Source organism: Harmonia axyridis, chromosome 5, assembly GCF_914767665.1.
Source record: "Harmonia axyridis chromosome 5, icHarAxyr1.1, whole genome shotgun sequence".
Classification (NCBI taxonomy): Eukaryota; Metazoa; Arthropoda; class Insecta; order Coleoptera; family Coccinellidae; genus Harmonia; species Harmonia axyridis.
In genome coordinates, this window is record NC_059505.1 from 7006420 (window position 1) to 7021736 (window position 15317).

At 34.5% G+C, this 15317-nt stretch overlaps 2 protein-coding genes and 1 non-coding gene across 6 annotated transcripts in view; 2 read left to right on the forward strand and 1 right to left on the reverse strand.

Annotated features, from left to right (window-relative positions):
• Positions 1-4439, forward strand: part of LOC123680205 (CD63 antigen-like) — a 30610-nt gene extending 26171 nt beyond the window's left edge. For both annotated transcript variants that reach the window (XM_045617993.1, XM_045617992.1), the window contains exons 5-6: positions 135-341; positions 4021-4439. In XM_045617993.1, coding sequence (XP_045473949.1) covers positions 135-341; positions 4021-4095 — 282 coding nt within the window. In that variant the 3' untranslated portion in view covers positions 4096-4439. The remainder of the gene's footprint in view (positions 1-134; positions 342-4020) is intronic.
• A 2072-nt stretch (positions 4440-6511) lies between these two features.
• Positions 6512-6584, forward strand: Trnar-ucu. Its single transcript has one exon. It is a non-coding gene; the product is annotated as a tRNA-Arg (tRNA).
• Positions 6585-7161: 577 nt separating this feature from the next.
• LOC123680417 (nitric oxide synthase-like protein) overlaps positions 7162-15317 on the reverse strand; it is a 171100-nt gene continuing 162944 nt past the window's right edge. For 2 of the 3 annotated variants that reach the window (XM_045618310.1, XM_045618309.1), the window contains 4 exons: positions 14214-14301; positions 13892-14159; positions 11196-11387; positions 7162-11104 (listed from right to left, as the gene is read on the reverse strand). In XM_045618310.1, coding sequence (XP_045474266.1) covers positions 10997-11104; positions 11196-11387; positions 13892-14159; positions 14214-14301 — 656 coding nt within the window. In that variant the 3' untranslated portion in view covers positions 7162-10996. The remainder of the gene's footprint in view (positions 11105-11195; positions 11388-13891; positions 14160-14213; positions 14302-15317) is intronic. The other variant, XM_045618311.1, reaches the window with a different exon arrangement.

Below are 15317 nucleotides of genomic sequence, written 5' to 3' on the forward strand. Positions count from 1 at the left end.
TCGGTAGCCATCTTGAACAGAAATGCCAACTTAAAGTTATATACCTCGAAAAAAATCACCCGTTATCTACATGATTATTTTATGTAAAAAAATTGTATCCGAAAATAATTGAATCTTTGTTTTTTTTTTTTCAGTTGGAATGCTGTGGTATCGATGGACCTCAATACTGGCATTTCTCAAATGGAAGTGTACCTTTGAGTTGTTGTTCTGGCAAACCAGAAAACTGTTATTCCGCTAGTCCATCAATCTACCACGAAGGATGTGTCAACAAACTATTCAATTTCTTAGAGAAGACTGCAAAAATTTTGGCATATGTCATTATCGGAATTGCTGCTACAGAGGTAAAAAGATGGGTTTACTTTGCAAGTTGAATGAATTTGAGAAATGTTTGATCTTCAGATGTTTTTCCGGTTTACCTGCCGGAATTATTTTGTTTTTGAGCGAGACAGTTTGTATTCTGTGGTGCCGTCCGGTCGTGATCACAATAACTCTCTAAACTTTACATTGTCAGAGTAGGTTTACATTTCTTATTTGGGGATGATGATGATATTTGCTCGATCAAAACATTTCTGTGTTCAATTTCAGTTCATTTTTAAAACTTCCATAGATTTGAAACTACAATCAACGAGTTGATCGGTCAATCAAAGGTTTATGAAACCCATTGTTAGAATAACAAAGTTCAGCCATTATATAAAAAAAAATTAGAAGATTCATTGTTATCTCATGAAAACGTTACCTAATATCGGGCTGATTCCAAACGACACACCCTGTATTTTATTCTATTATTAGATTTAGCAAATTTCGTTATTCTCTACAAAATGAGAAAATTAAATTTGGAATGAGTCCAATATCAAAGTTTGAACAAGTCATCAATGAATTTTCGCATTTTGGACACTCAGTAGAAGTCTCAATAATTATCAAAAAGTCAGAACGTTCTTCTGATGTTCACTTTCAAAATCTCATTCAAATAAATGCGTTCATTTCGAAGTTCGAAGGTTTTTCCAAAAACCCTTCAATTTTTATAGAATCGAAATACGTCAAAAACGTTAAGTTTTAAGCATATGTAACTTCCAACAAACAAACCTAGATTCATTAATTCTATGCAATATGAAAATTCAATATAAAACATGTTTTGTCATTCACATTTTTTTGATAGACACTGTGTACATCCAAAACAATTTGAGAAGGTATCTCTGATGGAACCTAATGATAATATTTCGAAAAAAAATCTAAATTTTCAACTGTATAACGTCAGTCGTCAATGGTTCCTGAATAGGAATGGAATAAACGAATATTGCTGAATGAACATTACACTCCACTATTTTTGACTTCAACAAAAATTCAGAATATTACCTTATCTTTTGTCACCATTCACTCGTGTATCTGAGGTAAAATTTTGAACGAAATAATGCAACTTCAACAATGAAGTACATAACAGTAACTGACAGTTCTTCTTTCGCCTAAGAGTCCGTTGCAAACGAAAAAATACTTAGGATACGGATGGAACAGGTACCTAACCTAATTTTTGAAAGAAGGTTAGTTACTTTTGAATGATTTAACTCTACTTCCCTCTTTTTGTAATTTTTGGGGTAAAACGTTTGAAATAGTTCTCTTCTTTTAGTCGGCCACTATTTTTATGCGCAAATTTGTCTATTGAATATGCTATTTAGGCGTTTATAAAAAAAAAATAAGCAGTCAAATACACATTTGAATTATACACTGTGTCCGTAAAGTATGGAACAAATTCAGTTTTAGCTAAACAGATCATTTTAAGGAATAATCTTGAAACACATCGATTGCCGTATTTTAAAATAATAATCTAATATACAGGGTGAATTACTTTCGAGTTATGATGTCACCGTCATTTTTTTTTCAATGGAACACCCCCATTTTGTCTCAATTTTTCGATTACTTTAGCTGAGCTGATTCCAAAAATAAAAATACAATAGTTTTGTGTGTGCTCGTAAAGTAACGCGTAACATTCTTTATTAGTTAAATTAACAATATTATCAAAAATACTTATATCAATCAATAATTGAAATCTTTCTTCTTTGAAATGAGTTATTAACGAAAGTGTTCTTTTATTCCTTTATTCTTTATTTCAGAATCTGTCGGGCAGTGAATAATAATTTCCTATAAAACCCATTAGAATAATTGGCTGGTACAAAGTGTAACCAAAAATGAGTAGGTTAGAGTTGAATGATATCAATTCAATCGTGAACAGTCCTAAATAATGAGATTGCTATAACCTATCACGAATTTATGAATGTCTTGATTTTAGAACAGTTAAACGGAAACTAAACGAATATAACAATCGAATAGTAAAACCGAAACTTTATATAAGAAATAAGATCGATTAACCCAATGCACACCAATGAAATCAAAAGCATTTTTTTTATAAAACCTGAAATTAAAAGCATTTGTAGGCATTATCATACTTACGAAATAGAGAGAATTCTACTTCTTGATCTATTGAAAATATCTTTATAAATTTTTACTGGATTGTACAAAGAACTTCTCAGTTGAATAGTTTTCTTTGAATTCAGTGTAAATCTTTTTATCGAAGGGTTATGAATGACTGCTTTTGTTTGGATAAATTTGATACAAAAACTATGTATTTTTTCGTTGTGAACACGAATTCCCGAATTTATACTTTATCGGACAGTGATAATACAAAATTTTCCCAACTAGATGACCACGACAAGCCTCTTAACAGGACAATTGAAAATTCCCCGGTCTACCATAATAAAACACATTGTTTTGGCAAAATTCGATTTAACTATTCAACATAGTTGCCTTCGAGAGTGATACAGCGATTATATCGATTTTGGTCTTTGGCTTCAAAATAGGCGTCAGTTTCAGCGATTACTTCTTCATTGGCGCTAAATTTCTTTTCATTCTTTTGAGGTCTGAGAACAGTAAAAAGTCGCTGGGGGCCAGATCTGGCGAATACGGTGGATGCAATAGCAATTCGAATATCAATTCATGCAATTTTGCCATTGTTTTAAATGATTCGCGATACGGCGCATTGTCTTGATGAAACAGCATCTTTTTTTCTTCAAATGGTGCCATTTTTTAACTATTTCATCCTTTAAACGATCCAATAACGCTATATAATAATCGTTGTTGATGGTCTGGCCCTTTTGGAGGAAATCAATGAATACTATACCTTGCGCATCCCAGAATACTGATGGCATGCATAACCTTGCCAGCTGATTGTTGTGTTTTTCCTCGCTTTGGATTCGGTTCATCATGTGCAGTCCACTCAATTGACTGCCGATTGAACTCCGAAGTGAAATGATAGATCCATGTTTCATCCATTGTCACATATCGACGCAAAAATTAAGGTTTATTGCACTTAAACAGCTTCAAACACTGCTCAGAATCATTAACACATTGTTGCTTTTGATCGATTGTGAGCTCGCGCGGCACCTATCTTGCACACAGCTTTCTCATGTACACATATTCGTGAATGATATGATGTGAACGTTAGGATATCTTCACAATGTCTGCTATCTCGATAAACTTCTCTTTACGGTCATTCGAAATTATTTTGTGAACTTTTTTGATTTTTTCGTCGGTAACAGCCTCCTTTGGGCGTCCACTGCGTTCGCCATTTTCGGTGCTCATTTCACCACTTACACAAAATTAGCATACCAATCAATGATGGTTAATTTTCCTGGTGCGGACCTCGAAAACTCTTCATCAAGCCAAGATTTTGCTTCAAGGGTATTTTTCCCCTCGAAAAGCACTACTTTATCAGCACACAAAATTCTTTTTATTCAATCTTTTTTCAAATAACAAAATTAGCTACACTCACAACGCAATATCTCACAAACTAATGGTCGGACAGCTGTCAAAATTTGACACGTATCGTTTGACGTTCGGTACTAACTAAAAATTATATGGATTAAATACTAGCACCGCCATCTGTGCAACAGATTGGGGACTTTTCAATTGGCCTAATATTTCTGTTGCCTTGAGACATGTGTTGAATAACAGTAATAATTTTATTTTCAGATTTTGGGTGCTCTCTTCGGTCTCTGCCTAGCTAGCTCCATCAGGAACCATTATCGACGAAACATCTACGCCTGAGTAGACGCGCCAAAAGTGTAAATGTATAAATCATATATTTTGAGTTGTATCATAAGATTTATCAGAAAAAAATTCTGGGTTTAAAATAGTTCGAGATCGAGTTGAACTCATATGATTTGTTGTGTTAATAATAATGAATAAGTATTTGATTACAATTATGAAATTTTAGTTTTCTGTTGAAACCTAATTTATAAGGAACTATATTTATTTGAGTACCTTACTAATTAATGATATCATCACATTTATATGAATGTTAGAGTTTTATATTTTTGGATATTCTTGTTATACGTATTCACATGAACTTGTATAGTATGAATCTTTTTCAAATATAGATTTAAATGTGATGTTTTTTTTTTCATTATACACTTCTCACACTTTGATGTTGTTTATGTTTCAATTGAAAAAAATGCACATTTTCTAGTTGGTAGGGGTTTCGAATCAGATATGTTTCATCCCCATTTCTATTGGTGGAAAAACTGTGATGTCTACTTCTGTTTACTTTATTTTATTTCCACACCAACAACAATAATGATGGTAATCACAGAAAGCAAAATTACAACAAACAATAATTTCTCAACCTAAAAAAATTGAATCCCTCACAATTTCAAAACAATCAAAAGATATATCTGAAATTAGATGAAAAACACCTCTTAATAATTGTTCTGGTTTGGACTCCAACCTTCGCACATTTTGGTACTGTTCTCCCCTAACCCCTTAGTTGATCATTTTTAGGTGACAACCCAGGAGTAAAATTTACTGCCTGAAAAATGAGAGACAATAACCGCACCTCTGGGACATATTTCACTATTCCAAGTCTTCTTCAGTCAATCTTGACGAATTGTGCTTTCAAGAAGCATTGTTTGTCGGGGGTCGCTACCTATACATAGTAGCTATTTTACATTTTTGAATAACGCGAATAGTTATTGGTGTATAGCGACAACCGACAAACTATGCTTCAAGAAGCTACTGTATGTGTATAGCGAAACAATTGTTATATTGAATGATTAAAAGTGGAACTTATTCAAAAATGTAAAATATCTGAAGAAGCTACTGTATAGCGAAACATTTGTTATATTAAAAAATTAAAAGTGGAAATAGAATAACTCTAATTTAATTACAATCAATGGTACATGGTGAATTTTCATTCCTTCACATAATTTGTTTTAGGAAGCTTCATGTAGGTATTTAAGTATGAAAAGACAAAAGACTGATGTCTTTTGTGAAACATTACAATAGAACAATTCACCAGGAAATGTCTATATAGGAGTCTTCATAAATATAATAATTTTCACCCATATTAAAAATTCAGTTCACAATTCATATTGATAGAAATAGAGAACCGATGACTACAATAATTTTGTTAGAATTGAAGATTTTCTTCTGGAGAGGGATAAAAAATTAATAAAATTGAACGATATTATAAGTAGTTAGAAAAACTGCTTCTGCAACAGTTCGGAATAATAATAATAATAAAAAACGTCTTTATTTTGCCTTTTTTAGGCTATTCTTACACTCAACCGGTGCAAATATGTGAAGAATGGATTATAATAAAAAAAATTACAAAGACCCCTATAAGTATTATAAATAATGGTTTCAGAAGTGTGAGGATAATTCAGTAATATTTGCCTAATAATCAAAAAGAGTTTCAATAGCTGACTGTAGCACTCAACGCTTTTTTAATTTCTTGATACCATTTATCCCATCCTTATAGGTATATACCAATATGAAAAAAAGATTTCAACTTTTTATTTCCGATTACTATCAAAGCGTGTTTTTAGTTTTTTCAACCAAACCTAATTTAATTTTGCTCTTTACAACAGTTAAGCAATTTCACATACATTGTAGAGGTTTCGCATCCACCGAAAATGTGAAAAGTGGGATCAGGCCATTACGTGGATCAAGCTGAGGAAATCAGGTTATTCTCTCATTAAAATCTCAAGGTGATAATTGTATCAATCGATTTCAACTATCGAAAGATTCATATATGAGAAAATATAGATCAGTGTCTTTCAGTGAAGCAATCATTAATAATGTAGGTACTCAAAACTGTAGATCAATCTGGGGAATAGAGGTTATTCTCTCATTACAATCTTAACGTGATATTTTATTAGTTGATTTTAACTATCGAAAGATTCATATATGGGAAAATGTAGATCAATGTATTTCAGTGAAGAAATCATTAATAGGATAGATACTCAGAGCCAAGACATGGAATACCAAATATATGAATTGACTCATATCCATTTCTTCCAATTCTTTGCTTGATTATAACCTAATAAATTATTGAAAATAGAGATTTTTTTAGTTTATTTCGAACCAAATTATAAATAAACCGAGAAATAAATGAAATTGTTGAACTAGCTCTAACATTTTTATAGGTAGTATGAATAAATGTGGAATTGATCCATCGCCATCCGTCCCTGTGGCGCAGAGGATAGCGCGTTGGACTTCTAATCCAAAGGTCGTGGGTTCGATCCCCGCCAGGGATGCTTCTTTTTTTTCGGTATATATTTATTCATCTTTCTTTCGTCAATTGCCAAGTCCAATGAAATTATCTACGAACGACAACCGCTATATGTCATTGAATCTTATATTTCGTGGATCTGAACCATTTTATTTCGAGAAAAAAATTACCGATTCAGCCTAAACCGGTCTGAGATAATGGTTTAGTTTTGTTCACCTCAAGCAGGGTGGTTTTGAGAATCTCAACGTTGCCTGGGTTTTGAGTGTATTTTAGAGAGATATTCACTCAAAGCTCTAATTCGAAATGTGATTTTGGTTTATTATTCTCAAAAATAAGGTAACCAAATGTGCTGTGTCTTTGGCTTCAACTAAATATGGAGTGCCTTGACATATCCTTTATCATTTCGTGACGATGTCTGGATTTTTCGAATTTTGAAATAGTCTTAAACGATAAGTTTCGATTTCCTGATGAAGAATTCATGTTCAAATTCAATTCTGTCCGGTCGGTCGTAAACACGCTAACTCCAGAAGAAAAATCGGATCACGAATGAAACTAATAAGTTCGATATAGGGCAAAAAGAAGGCGGTATGAGGAAAAACAAATTTGATTGACATAATTTATTCAATATTTCCCTTATGAGTTAGATAAATTCGATGACATGATTTATGTAACAAGTAGAATAATAGTTAATTTTTTTATTTGATTTCAACATAGAATTAAACTTTGTGCATTTATATACAGGAAGTGTACCTCCTAAACTGATTAGACTTAATACTATATTTAGGTCTTATACTTGTTTCATCAGAATAAGTCTCATTTTTGCGGATTAATCGTCAGATTCTTAGATTGAAGATAAAATAATTGATGATTACAACAAGAGTAGAGAATATATGCAAATCTAAAAAAATCTTAATAGTAATTAGTCAGAAAAGATACGATGATACCGCTCCTCAAACATAATACATAATTGAAAATTCAATACATATTCAAAATTTATGTAAAAAAAAGGATGAATCAGAAAAAATATTCACTAGATTAGAGCGGCATACATCAAAAATCACGAAACTGTTGAAATTCAGAGTGTTAATTATATTTATCATAATAATTGATCCAAACCACTAAATTCTTTCGTTGTCCCCAGAACCTTTCTGTGATAAAGGTAAATGTACCAACAAGAAAGAGTTTCACGAGAAGGACAAAACCGAATGTGAACCAGTCAGGAGGAATCTTCCTGGGTTGAATCATTCCAAAAAGTTTCATTTAAACTTTGATGCAATGGGATCTAAGAAGTATCTGGATTTCAACAAAAATATGCTACACTTCTTCAGTGGATTCCTTACAGGGCATTGCGGCTTCAGCAAGCACCTCATGAGAATGAGTCGAGCAGAAAACGACAAGTGCTGACTCTACAGGGAGGAGGAATAAACTCCGGATCACCTGGTGACAAAATGCTTCGGTTGAGAGACTCGTAGAACTCCTTGAAGCCATCCCAGATATTGAAGGTCTTTAGAACTCTGGATCTAGAGAGTGAGCTGTAGACTATGATGACTAATAGCGAGAGCACCTCTGATGGAGGGCACAATGGACCATAAGGACACGGTGCAATAAAACCTCCTTAAAAAATCCTAATAGGTATTCACCATTATCTTCGTATTTCGAAGGAACTGATCGATTTGTGAATTTAAAATCTAACTAAAAATATCATATGAAATAGTATTTTTTTCTGCCTTATCATTGAAGTTTGTACCGGCCACCTCCCTGAGCATTTTGCCCTAGAACTGGTTTCATTATTCACCTTGGGTTTTCCGGGTTCACGAGACAAGGCCAAGAAGGTTTTGTCAATTATTCTTTTCGCAACCATGTCCTCCTTTTCAGATTTGTATAGATCGAGTTCTCTCGCTCTACAACCAAAGAAGAGCAGCATCTTTCCTAGTTGGTAGTTCTGCATAGACGATAACATAAGTCTGTGCTCCAAATTCCTTTAAATGGTGCTATGCCTGTTCCAGGTCCAACAAGAATAATTGGTTTGGTCGAATCTTCTGGGAGATTGCATACATTAAAAATCACGAAACTGTTGAAATTCAGAGTGTTAATTATATTTATCATAATAATTGATCCAAACCACTAAATCCTTTCGTTGTCCCCAGAACCTTTCTGTGATATAGGTAAATGTACCAACAAGAAAGAGTTTCACGAGAAGGACAAAACCGAATGTAAACCACTCAGGAGGAATCTTCCTGGGTTGAATAATTCCAAAAAGTTTTATTTAAACTTTGATGCAATGGGATCTAAGAAGTATCTGGATTTTACCAAAAATATGCTACACTGCTTCAGTGGATTCCTTACAGGGCATTGCGGCTTCAGCAAGCACCTCATGAGAATGAGTCAAGCAGAAAACGACAAGTGCTGGATCTACAGGGAGGAGGAATAAACTTCAGATCACCTGGTGACAAAATGCTTCGGTTGAGAGACTCGTAGAACTCCTTGAAGCTATCCCAGATAGTGGAGGTCATTAGAACTCTGGATCTAGAGAGTGAGCTGTAGACTATGATGACTAATGGCGAGAGGACCTCTGATGGAGGGCACAATGGACCATAAGGACACGGTGCAATAAAACCTCCTTAAAAAATCCTAATAGGTATTCACCATTATCTTCGTATTTCGAAGGAACTGATCGATTTGTGAATTTCAAATCTAACTAAAAATATCATATGAAATAATATTTTTTTCTGCCTTATCATTGAAGTTTGTGCCGGCCACCTCCCTGAGCATTTTGCCCTAGAACTGGTTTCATTATTCACCTTGGGTTTTCCTGGTTCACGAGACAAGGCCAAGAAGGTTTTGTCAATTCGATGGTGAGGAATATCAGTCACAAGGAACAGTTGTATACAATTTATTCAATTTGTTCAATTCGTTTTGTCAATTATTCTTTTCGCAACCATGTCCTCCTTTTCAGATTTGTATAGATCTCTCGCTCTACAACCAAAGAAGAGCAGCATCTTTTCTAGTTGGTAGTTCTGCATAGACGATAACATAAGTCTGTGCTCCAAAATCCTTTAAATGATGCTATGCCAGACCAAGAAGGTTTTGTCAATAATTTTGTTTGCAACCATGTCCTCCTTTTCAGATTTGTAAAGATCGAGGAGATCTTTCGCTCTACAACCAAAGAAGAGCAGCATCTTTTCTAGTTGGTAGTTCTGCATAGACGATAACATAAGTCTGTGCTCCAAATTCCTTTAAATGGTGCTATGCCTGTTCCAGGTCCAACAAGAATAATTGGTTTGGTCGAATCTTCTGGGAGATTGCATACATTAAAAATCACGAAACTGTTGAAATTCAGAGTGTTAATTATATTTATCATAATAATTGATCCAAACCACTAAATCCTTTCGTTGTCCCCAGAACCTTTCTGTGATTTAGGTAAATGTACCAACAAGAAAGAGTTTCACGAGAAGGACAAAACCGAATGTAAACCACTCAGGAGGAATCTTCCTGGGTTGAATCATTCCAAAAAGTTTTATTTAAACTTTGATGCAATGGGATCTAAGAAGTATCTGCATTTTACCAGAAATATGCTACACTTCTTCAGTGGATTCCTTACAGGGCATTGCGGCTTCAGCAAGCACCTCATGAGAATGAATCGAGCAGAAAACGACAAGTGCTGACTCTACAGGGAGGAGGAATAAACTTCAGATCACCTGGTGACAAAATGCTTCGGTTGAGAGACTCGTAGAATTCCTTGAAGCCATCCCAGATAGTGGAGGTCTTTAGAACTCTGGATCTAGAGAGTGAGCTGTAGACTATGATGACTAATGGCGAGAGCACCTCTGATGGAGGGCACAATAGACCATAAGGACACGGTGCAATAAAACCTCCTTAAAAAATCCTAATAGGTATTCACCATTATCTTCGTATTTCGAAGGAACTGATCGATTTGTGAATTTCAAATCTAACTAAAAATATCATATGAAATAATATTTTTTTCTGTCTTATCATTGAAGTTTGTACCGGCCACCTCCCTGAGTATTTGCCCTAGAACTGGTTTGATTATTCACCTTGGGTTTTCCGGGTTCACGAGACAAGGCCAAGAAGGTTTTGTTAATAATTTTGTTTGCAACCATGTCCTCCTTTTCAGATTTGTAAAGATCGAGTTTTTTCTACAACCAAAGAAGAGGAGCATCTTTCCTAGTTGGTAGTTCTGCATAGACGATAACATAAGTCTGTGCTCCCAAATCCTTTAAATGGTGCTATGCCAGTTCCAGGTCCAACAAGAATAATTGGTTTGGTCAAATCTTCTGCGAGATGCATACATTAAAAATCACGAAACTGTTGAAATTCAGAGTGTTAATTATATTTATCATAATAATTGATCCAAACCATTGGCCTAAATTTATCACAATATAAAATTTATTATAGATCATATTTTTCTTCGAATTCTCAAGGTTCTGAAGCCATTCTCTGTCTAGCTGATTCTCTGCTACTCTTATGGATCTCCGCTGTCCTCAAAGTTATGCCGAAGATGTCCTCATGGTATCTGTTTTCATCCTGGGAAATCGAGACAAAAATTAATCTCAAGTTGAATAATACTTTCTCAAGATTCATTGAAATATATATTTACAATGTTTCGGATACTCACTCTCAATCTTAACAGATATTTGTCCACTTTTGCTTCATCTAAGTTGCCGAATTTCTGTAAAATCCCTTTTAGTGTTCTGAGGACATCTTCGGCCATTGTACAGTCACCACATACGTAAAAGTGTCCTTCTTCTAAGAAGAGGATTTTGAACACCTCAGCTGCTTGTTCCATGATGACGTTCTGCACATATGTCTGAAAATAAAACTTTATTGATGAGAATTGAGAGGAGAGGGACTGAAAGAATTAGGGTTATATAAAAAGTAAAGCTAAATAAATAATGTGTAGAGACAAATATAAAATTAATTATTTTTATTGAAATCATATGAATATAAATTTCCCAATGTAAAATTAATTATTGTCTTTAAAACTATATGAATATAAATTCCTAAATATTTTGATAATAAAGTGGCGAGTCCGTATATACAGGCTGTCCCGTAAAGACCACGTCAAACCGAGGGAGAATGTAGATCAAAGGATAACCCACCTGCTATGACAAAATTCCCATTATAAAAGTCTTACCAATTTCGAGATATTTTTTTTTGTTGAAAATAATGAATTTTCGCTCCTTTCAATAGTTTTGCCCTTACGGTTGGTACAATTTTACATCTTTCTGGTTAATTTTTTTTGTAAAATATTGCTGAAGAATGATTTTAACGTTTACATTAAAAACATTCTCAGAAAATTTTAAAGTGGGGCTATGAGAACTATTTTTATTGGAAATTTTGGTAGTGGATTATTTTGTTCATGAAGTTTAGCACATCGTAGTGGAAAAAAATGTACCGAGCTACTGCTGCACATTACACCAATAAATTGTCTATTCTATAGTGATTTCAAAGAGGTATCACACAAGTCATTTGTTATTCAAAGAAAAAAGATATGGCTGTTTTTATCTTAATGGGTACGTTTCTGACAAAATCAAGTTTGTCAATTCTGTTAAGAAATCTTCGATGTTGTATTACTTAGTGAACAATGGTAATTGTTAACGTGCGAAAATATTACTCGCATAATTATTCACCTCAACGAAATTCAATTTTGCGGGCAAATTTTGGAAAATATCATGCAGAAGAATCCCAACATTTTTGGACTTTTTACGGGTTATATACAATCATTATTTTCAATTAATTCTTGGTTATTATTTATTGATTTTACCGAGTTGATCTGATTTCTAAGGTTCAAAATAATTATGGGTTGATAGGAGTTAACAGTAAGGTGATAACATGCCACGATAACATTTAAATATCTATTTTTAGTCAAAGCTACCTCCCCTCTCCACCTCCCTAGGTTCAATATGTCGATATTGATAAGTAATGATCATAATTACCATAGAACGGCTGGTAATTGTTAGTTAGATCTTTGTTTTTTGCCAATTTTTGACATTTTGAGAAAATTCCTGTAATTTTGATTGGCTGTATCTCGGTTGATATATGGTTTAGAAAAAAATTTCGCGAAACGAAATTATAAAGAATTTAATTATCTACAACTTTGAATCGAAAACTAATCAAGTTGAAATTTATAAGCAAAAAACCGAAAAAAGTCCGAGAATGTTGAGGTTCTTCAGCCCCTCCTTAAGTTAGTACAGGGTCGTTGTGTTGGATAACTTGACAGAATCATCCCACAGCACCCCGAAACAACATGTAGAAGTTACATTGAGTTCGGAATTTTTTCCAGGTAAAATGTACTCATATACTGGACTATTTATCGATCTCAATATTAATTTTAACACAATTTCAACTATAAATTGTACACATATAGTTCTAAAACTACGACAGAGACTGGCGCTAGAGTATTCGGGACTGGAACCAAATGCTCACTCATTAGGCCGCTATCCGAGTGTCTTTTAGGCAGAGATACATGCAGTCGAAAGATGTGTAGAAATGAACCTAGTAAGAAACCATCAGAAATGTGATGAAGCTCACATATCATCTAAGATGGTATTTGAGTGCTGAAGAAAACTCGACTGAATAGGCGAGAAATATTATGTCTGCTAAGGAAATGGGGAGCCAACACACTTGCCAGAAAAAAAGCACTAACTCCTTTCGTTGTCCCCAGAACCTTTCTGTAATATAGGTAAATGTACCAACAAGAAAAAGTTTCACGAGAAGGACAAAACCGAATGAGTAACTCTCAGGAGGAATCTTCCTGGGTTGAATCATTCCAAAAAGTGTATTTAAACTTTGATACATGGGATCTAAGAAGTATCTGGATTTTAAAAATATGCTACACTTCTTCAGTGGATTTCTCACAGGGCATTGCGGCTTCAGCAAGCACCTCATGAGAATGAGTCGAGCAGAAAACGACAAGTGCAGACTCTACAGGGAGGAGGAATAAACTTCGGATCACCTGGTGACAAAATGCTTTGGTCAAGAGACTCGAAGAATTAAGGAAGTAACCTCCTAGAAGCCATCATTAGAACTCTGGATCTGGAGAGTGAGCTGTAGACTATGATGACTAAATGGCGAGAGCAGCTTTGATGGAGGGCACAATAGACCATATGGACACGGTGCAATGAAACCTCCTTAAAAAATCCTAATAGCTATTCACCATTATCTTCGTATTTCGAAGGAACTGATCGATTTGTGAATTTCAAATCTAACTTGAAATATCAAATGAAATAATATTTTTTTCTGTCTTATCATTGAAGTTTGTACCGGCCACCTCCCTGAGCATTTTGGTCTAGAACTGGTTTCATTATTCACCTTGGGTTTTCCGGGTTCACGAGACAAGGCCAAGAAGGTTTTGTCAATTATTCTTTTCGCAACCATGTCCTCCTTTTCAGATTTGTAAAGATCGAGTTCTTTCGCTCTACAACCAAAGAAAAGCAGCATCTTTCCTAGTTGGTAGTTATGTGAGGACGATAACATGAGTCTATGTTCCCAAAATCCTTTGAATGGTGCTATGCCAGTTCCAGGTCCAACAAGAATAATTGGTTTGGTCAAATCTTCTGGGAGATGGAAGTTGGGTGCCCTAAAATCGAAGAACGTCAGAAATTATGAGGATGAATAATTTAAATTAACATACCTCCTGATGAAAACACAAACCTCTTCTCCTACCTCAATTTCGTTCAAGAAATTAGAACATACTCCGAAATGTCTTGGTCCTTTTCCATCTGCAAATATGTTAAACACATTAATGGAATTCTGTTTTCAGATCAACTTGGAACTGATGCAATACAATATATGTACAGGGTGGGCAAATAAGCGAGGTAAGCGGCTATATCTCAGGATCCACTCATCGTAGAGACTTGCAGTAAAACATTTTACCACTAAAGTGTACAAGAAAACACACTGGAAATTGTTTTGAAGTTCATACCTCTACCGCTAGGGGGCGTGATAGCTCTCGTCGAGTAGAAAAATGAATTTCCACTCGAAAATATTTCTTACGAAGTTGAAAAAAAATATCATCATTGTAATCCTTGGAAAATTCTTTATCTATTTGAATCGTCACTTTCCAATCTACGACATCAAATAAGGGTAGGGGAAAGGGAGGAATCTGACTGATTGAAATGCCTGTAACTTCAGTTTGGCTCAACTTTTTTGAGTGAATTAGATCTCGTCAGAGAGGTAATATCTCGTTGATTGAGGACCAAATATTCTCATGATAAATTTATGTTTGCTGCTTTCGATAGGGGGCGCTAAGTCAGAAGTTCATTGTTTTGTTCATTTTACACCGAAATTTCAAATGTAAAGATAAGATTTTCTTAACAGAAACAAAAGTTTCATCAAATTTGCATGAAAAAACCTGAAGGTCGCAAAGCGATAGTTTCAGGCGTTCTGGAGTTATGGCCGAAACTGAAATTTCATCAAATTTGCATGAAAACACATGCAGGTCGCAAAGCGATAGTTTCAGGCGTTCTGGAGTTATGGCCGAAAGAAGATATTCTTCAAATGATGCGAAAAACCAAATTGTGTCTTTAGGTTTTGACAAAAACAGAAATCCCATCAAATTTGTATGGAAAAACCAGAAGGTTGCAAAGCAATAGCTTCAGGCGTTCTGGAGATATGGCCGAAAGAAGCAACAATTTAGTTTTTCAGTGCATCAGAATATCTTTTTTCGGCCATAACTCCAGAACGCCTGAAGCTATCGCTTTCGACCTTTTAGGTTTTCCATACAAATTTGATGGGA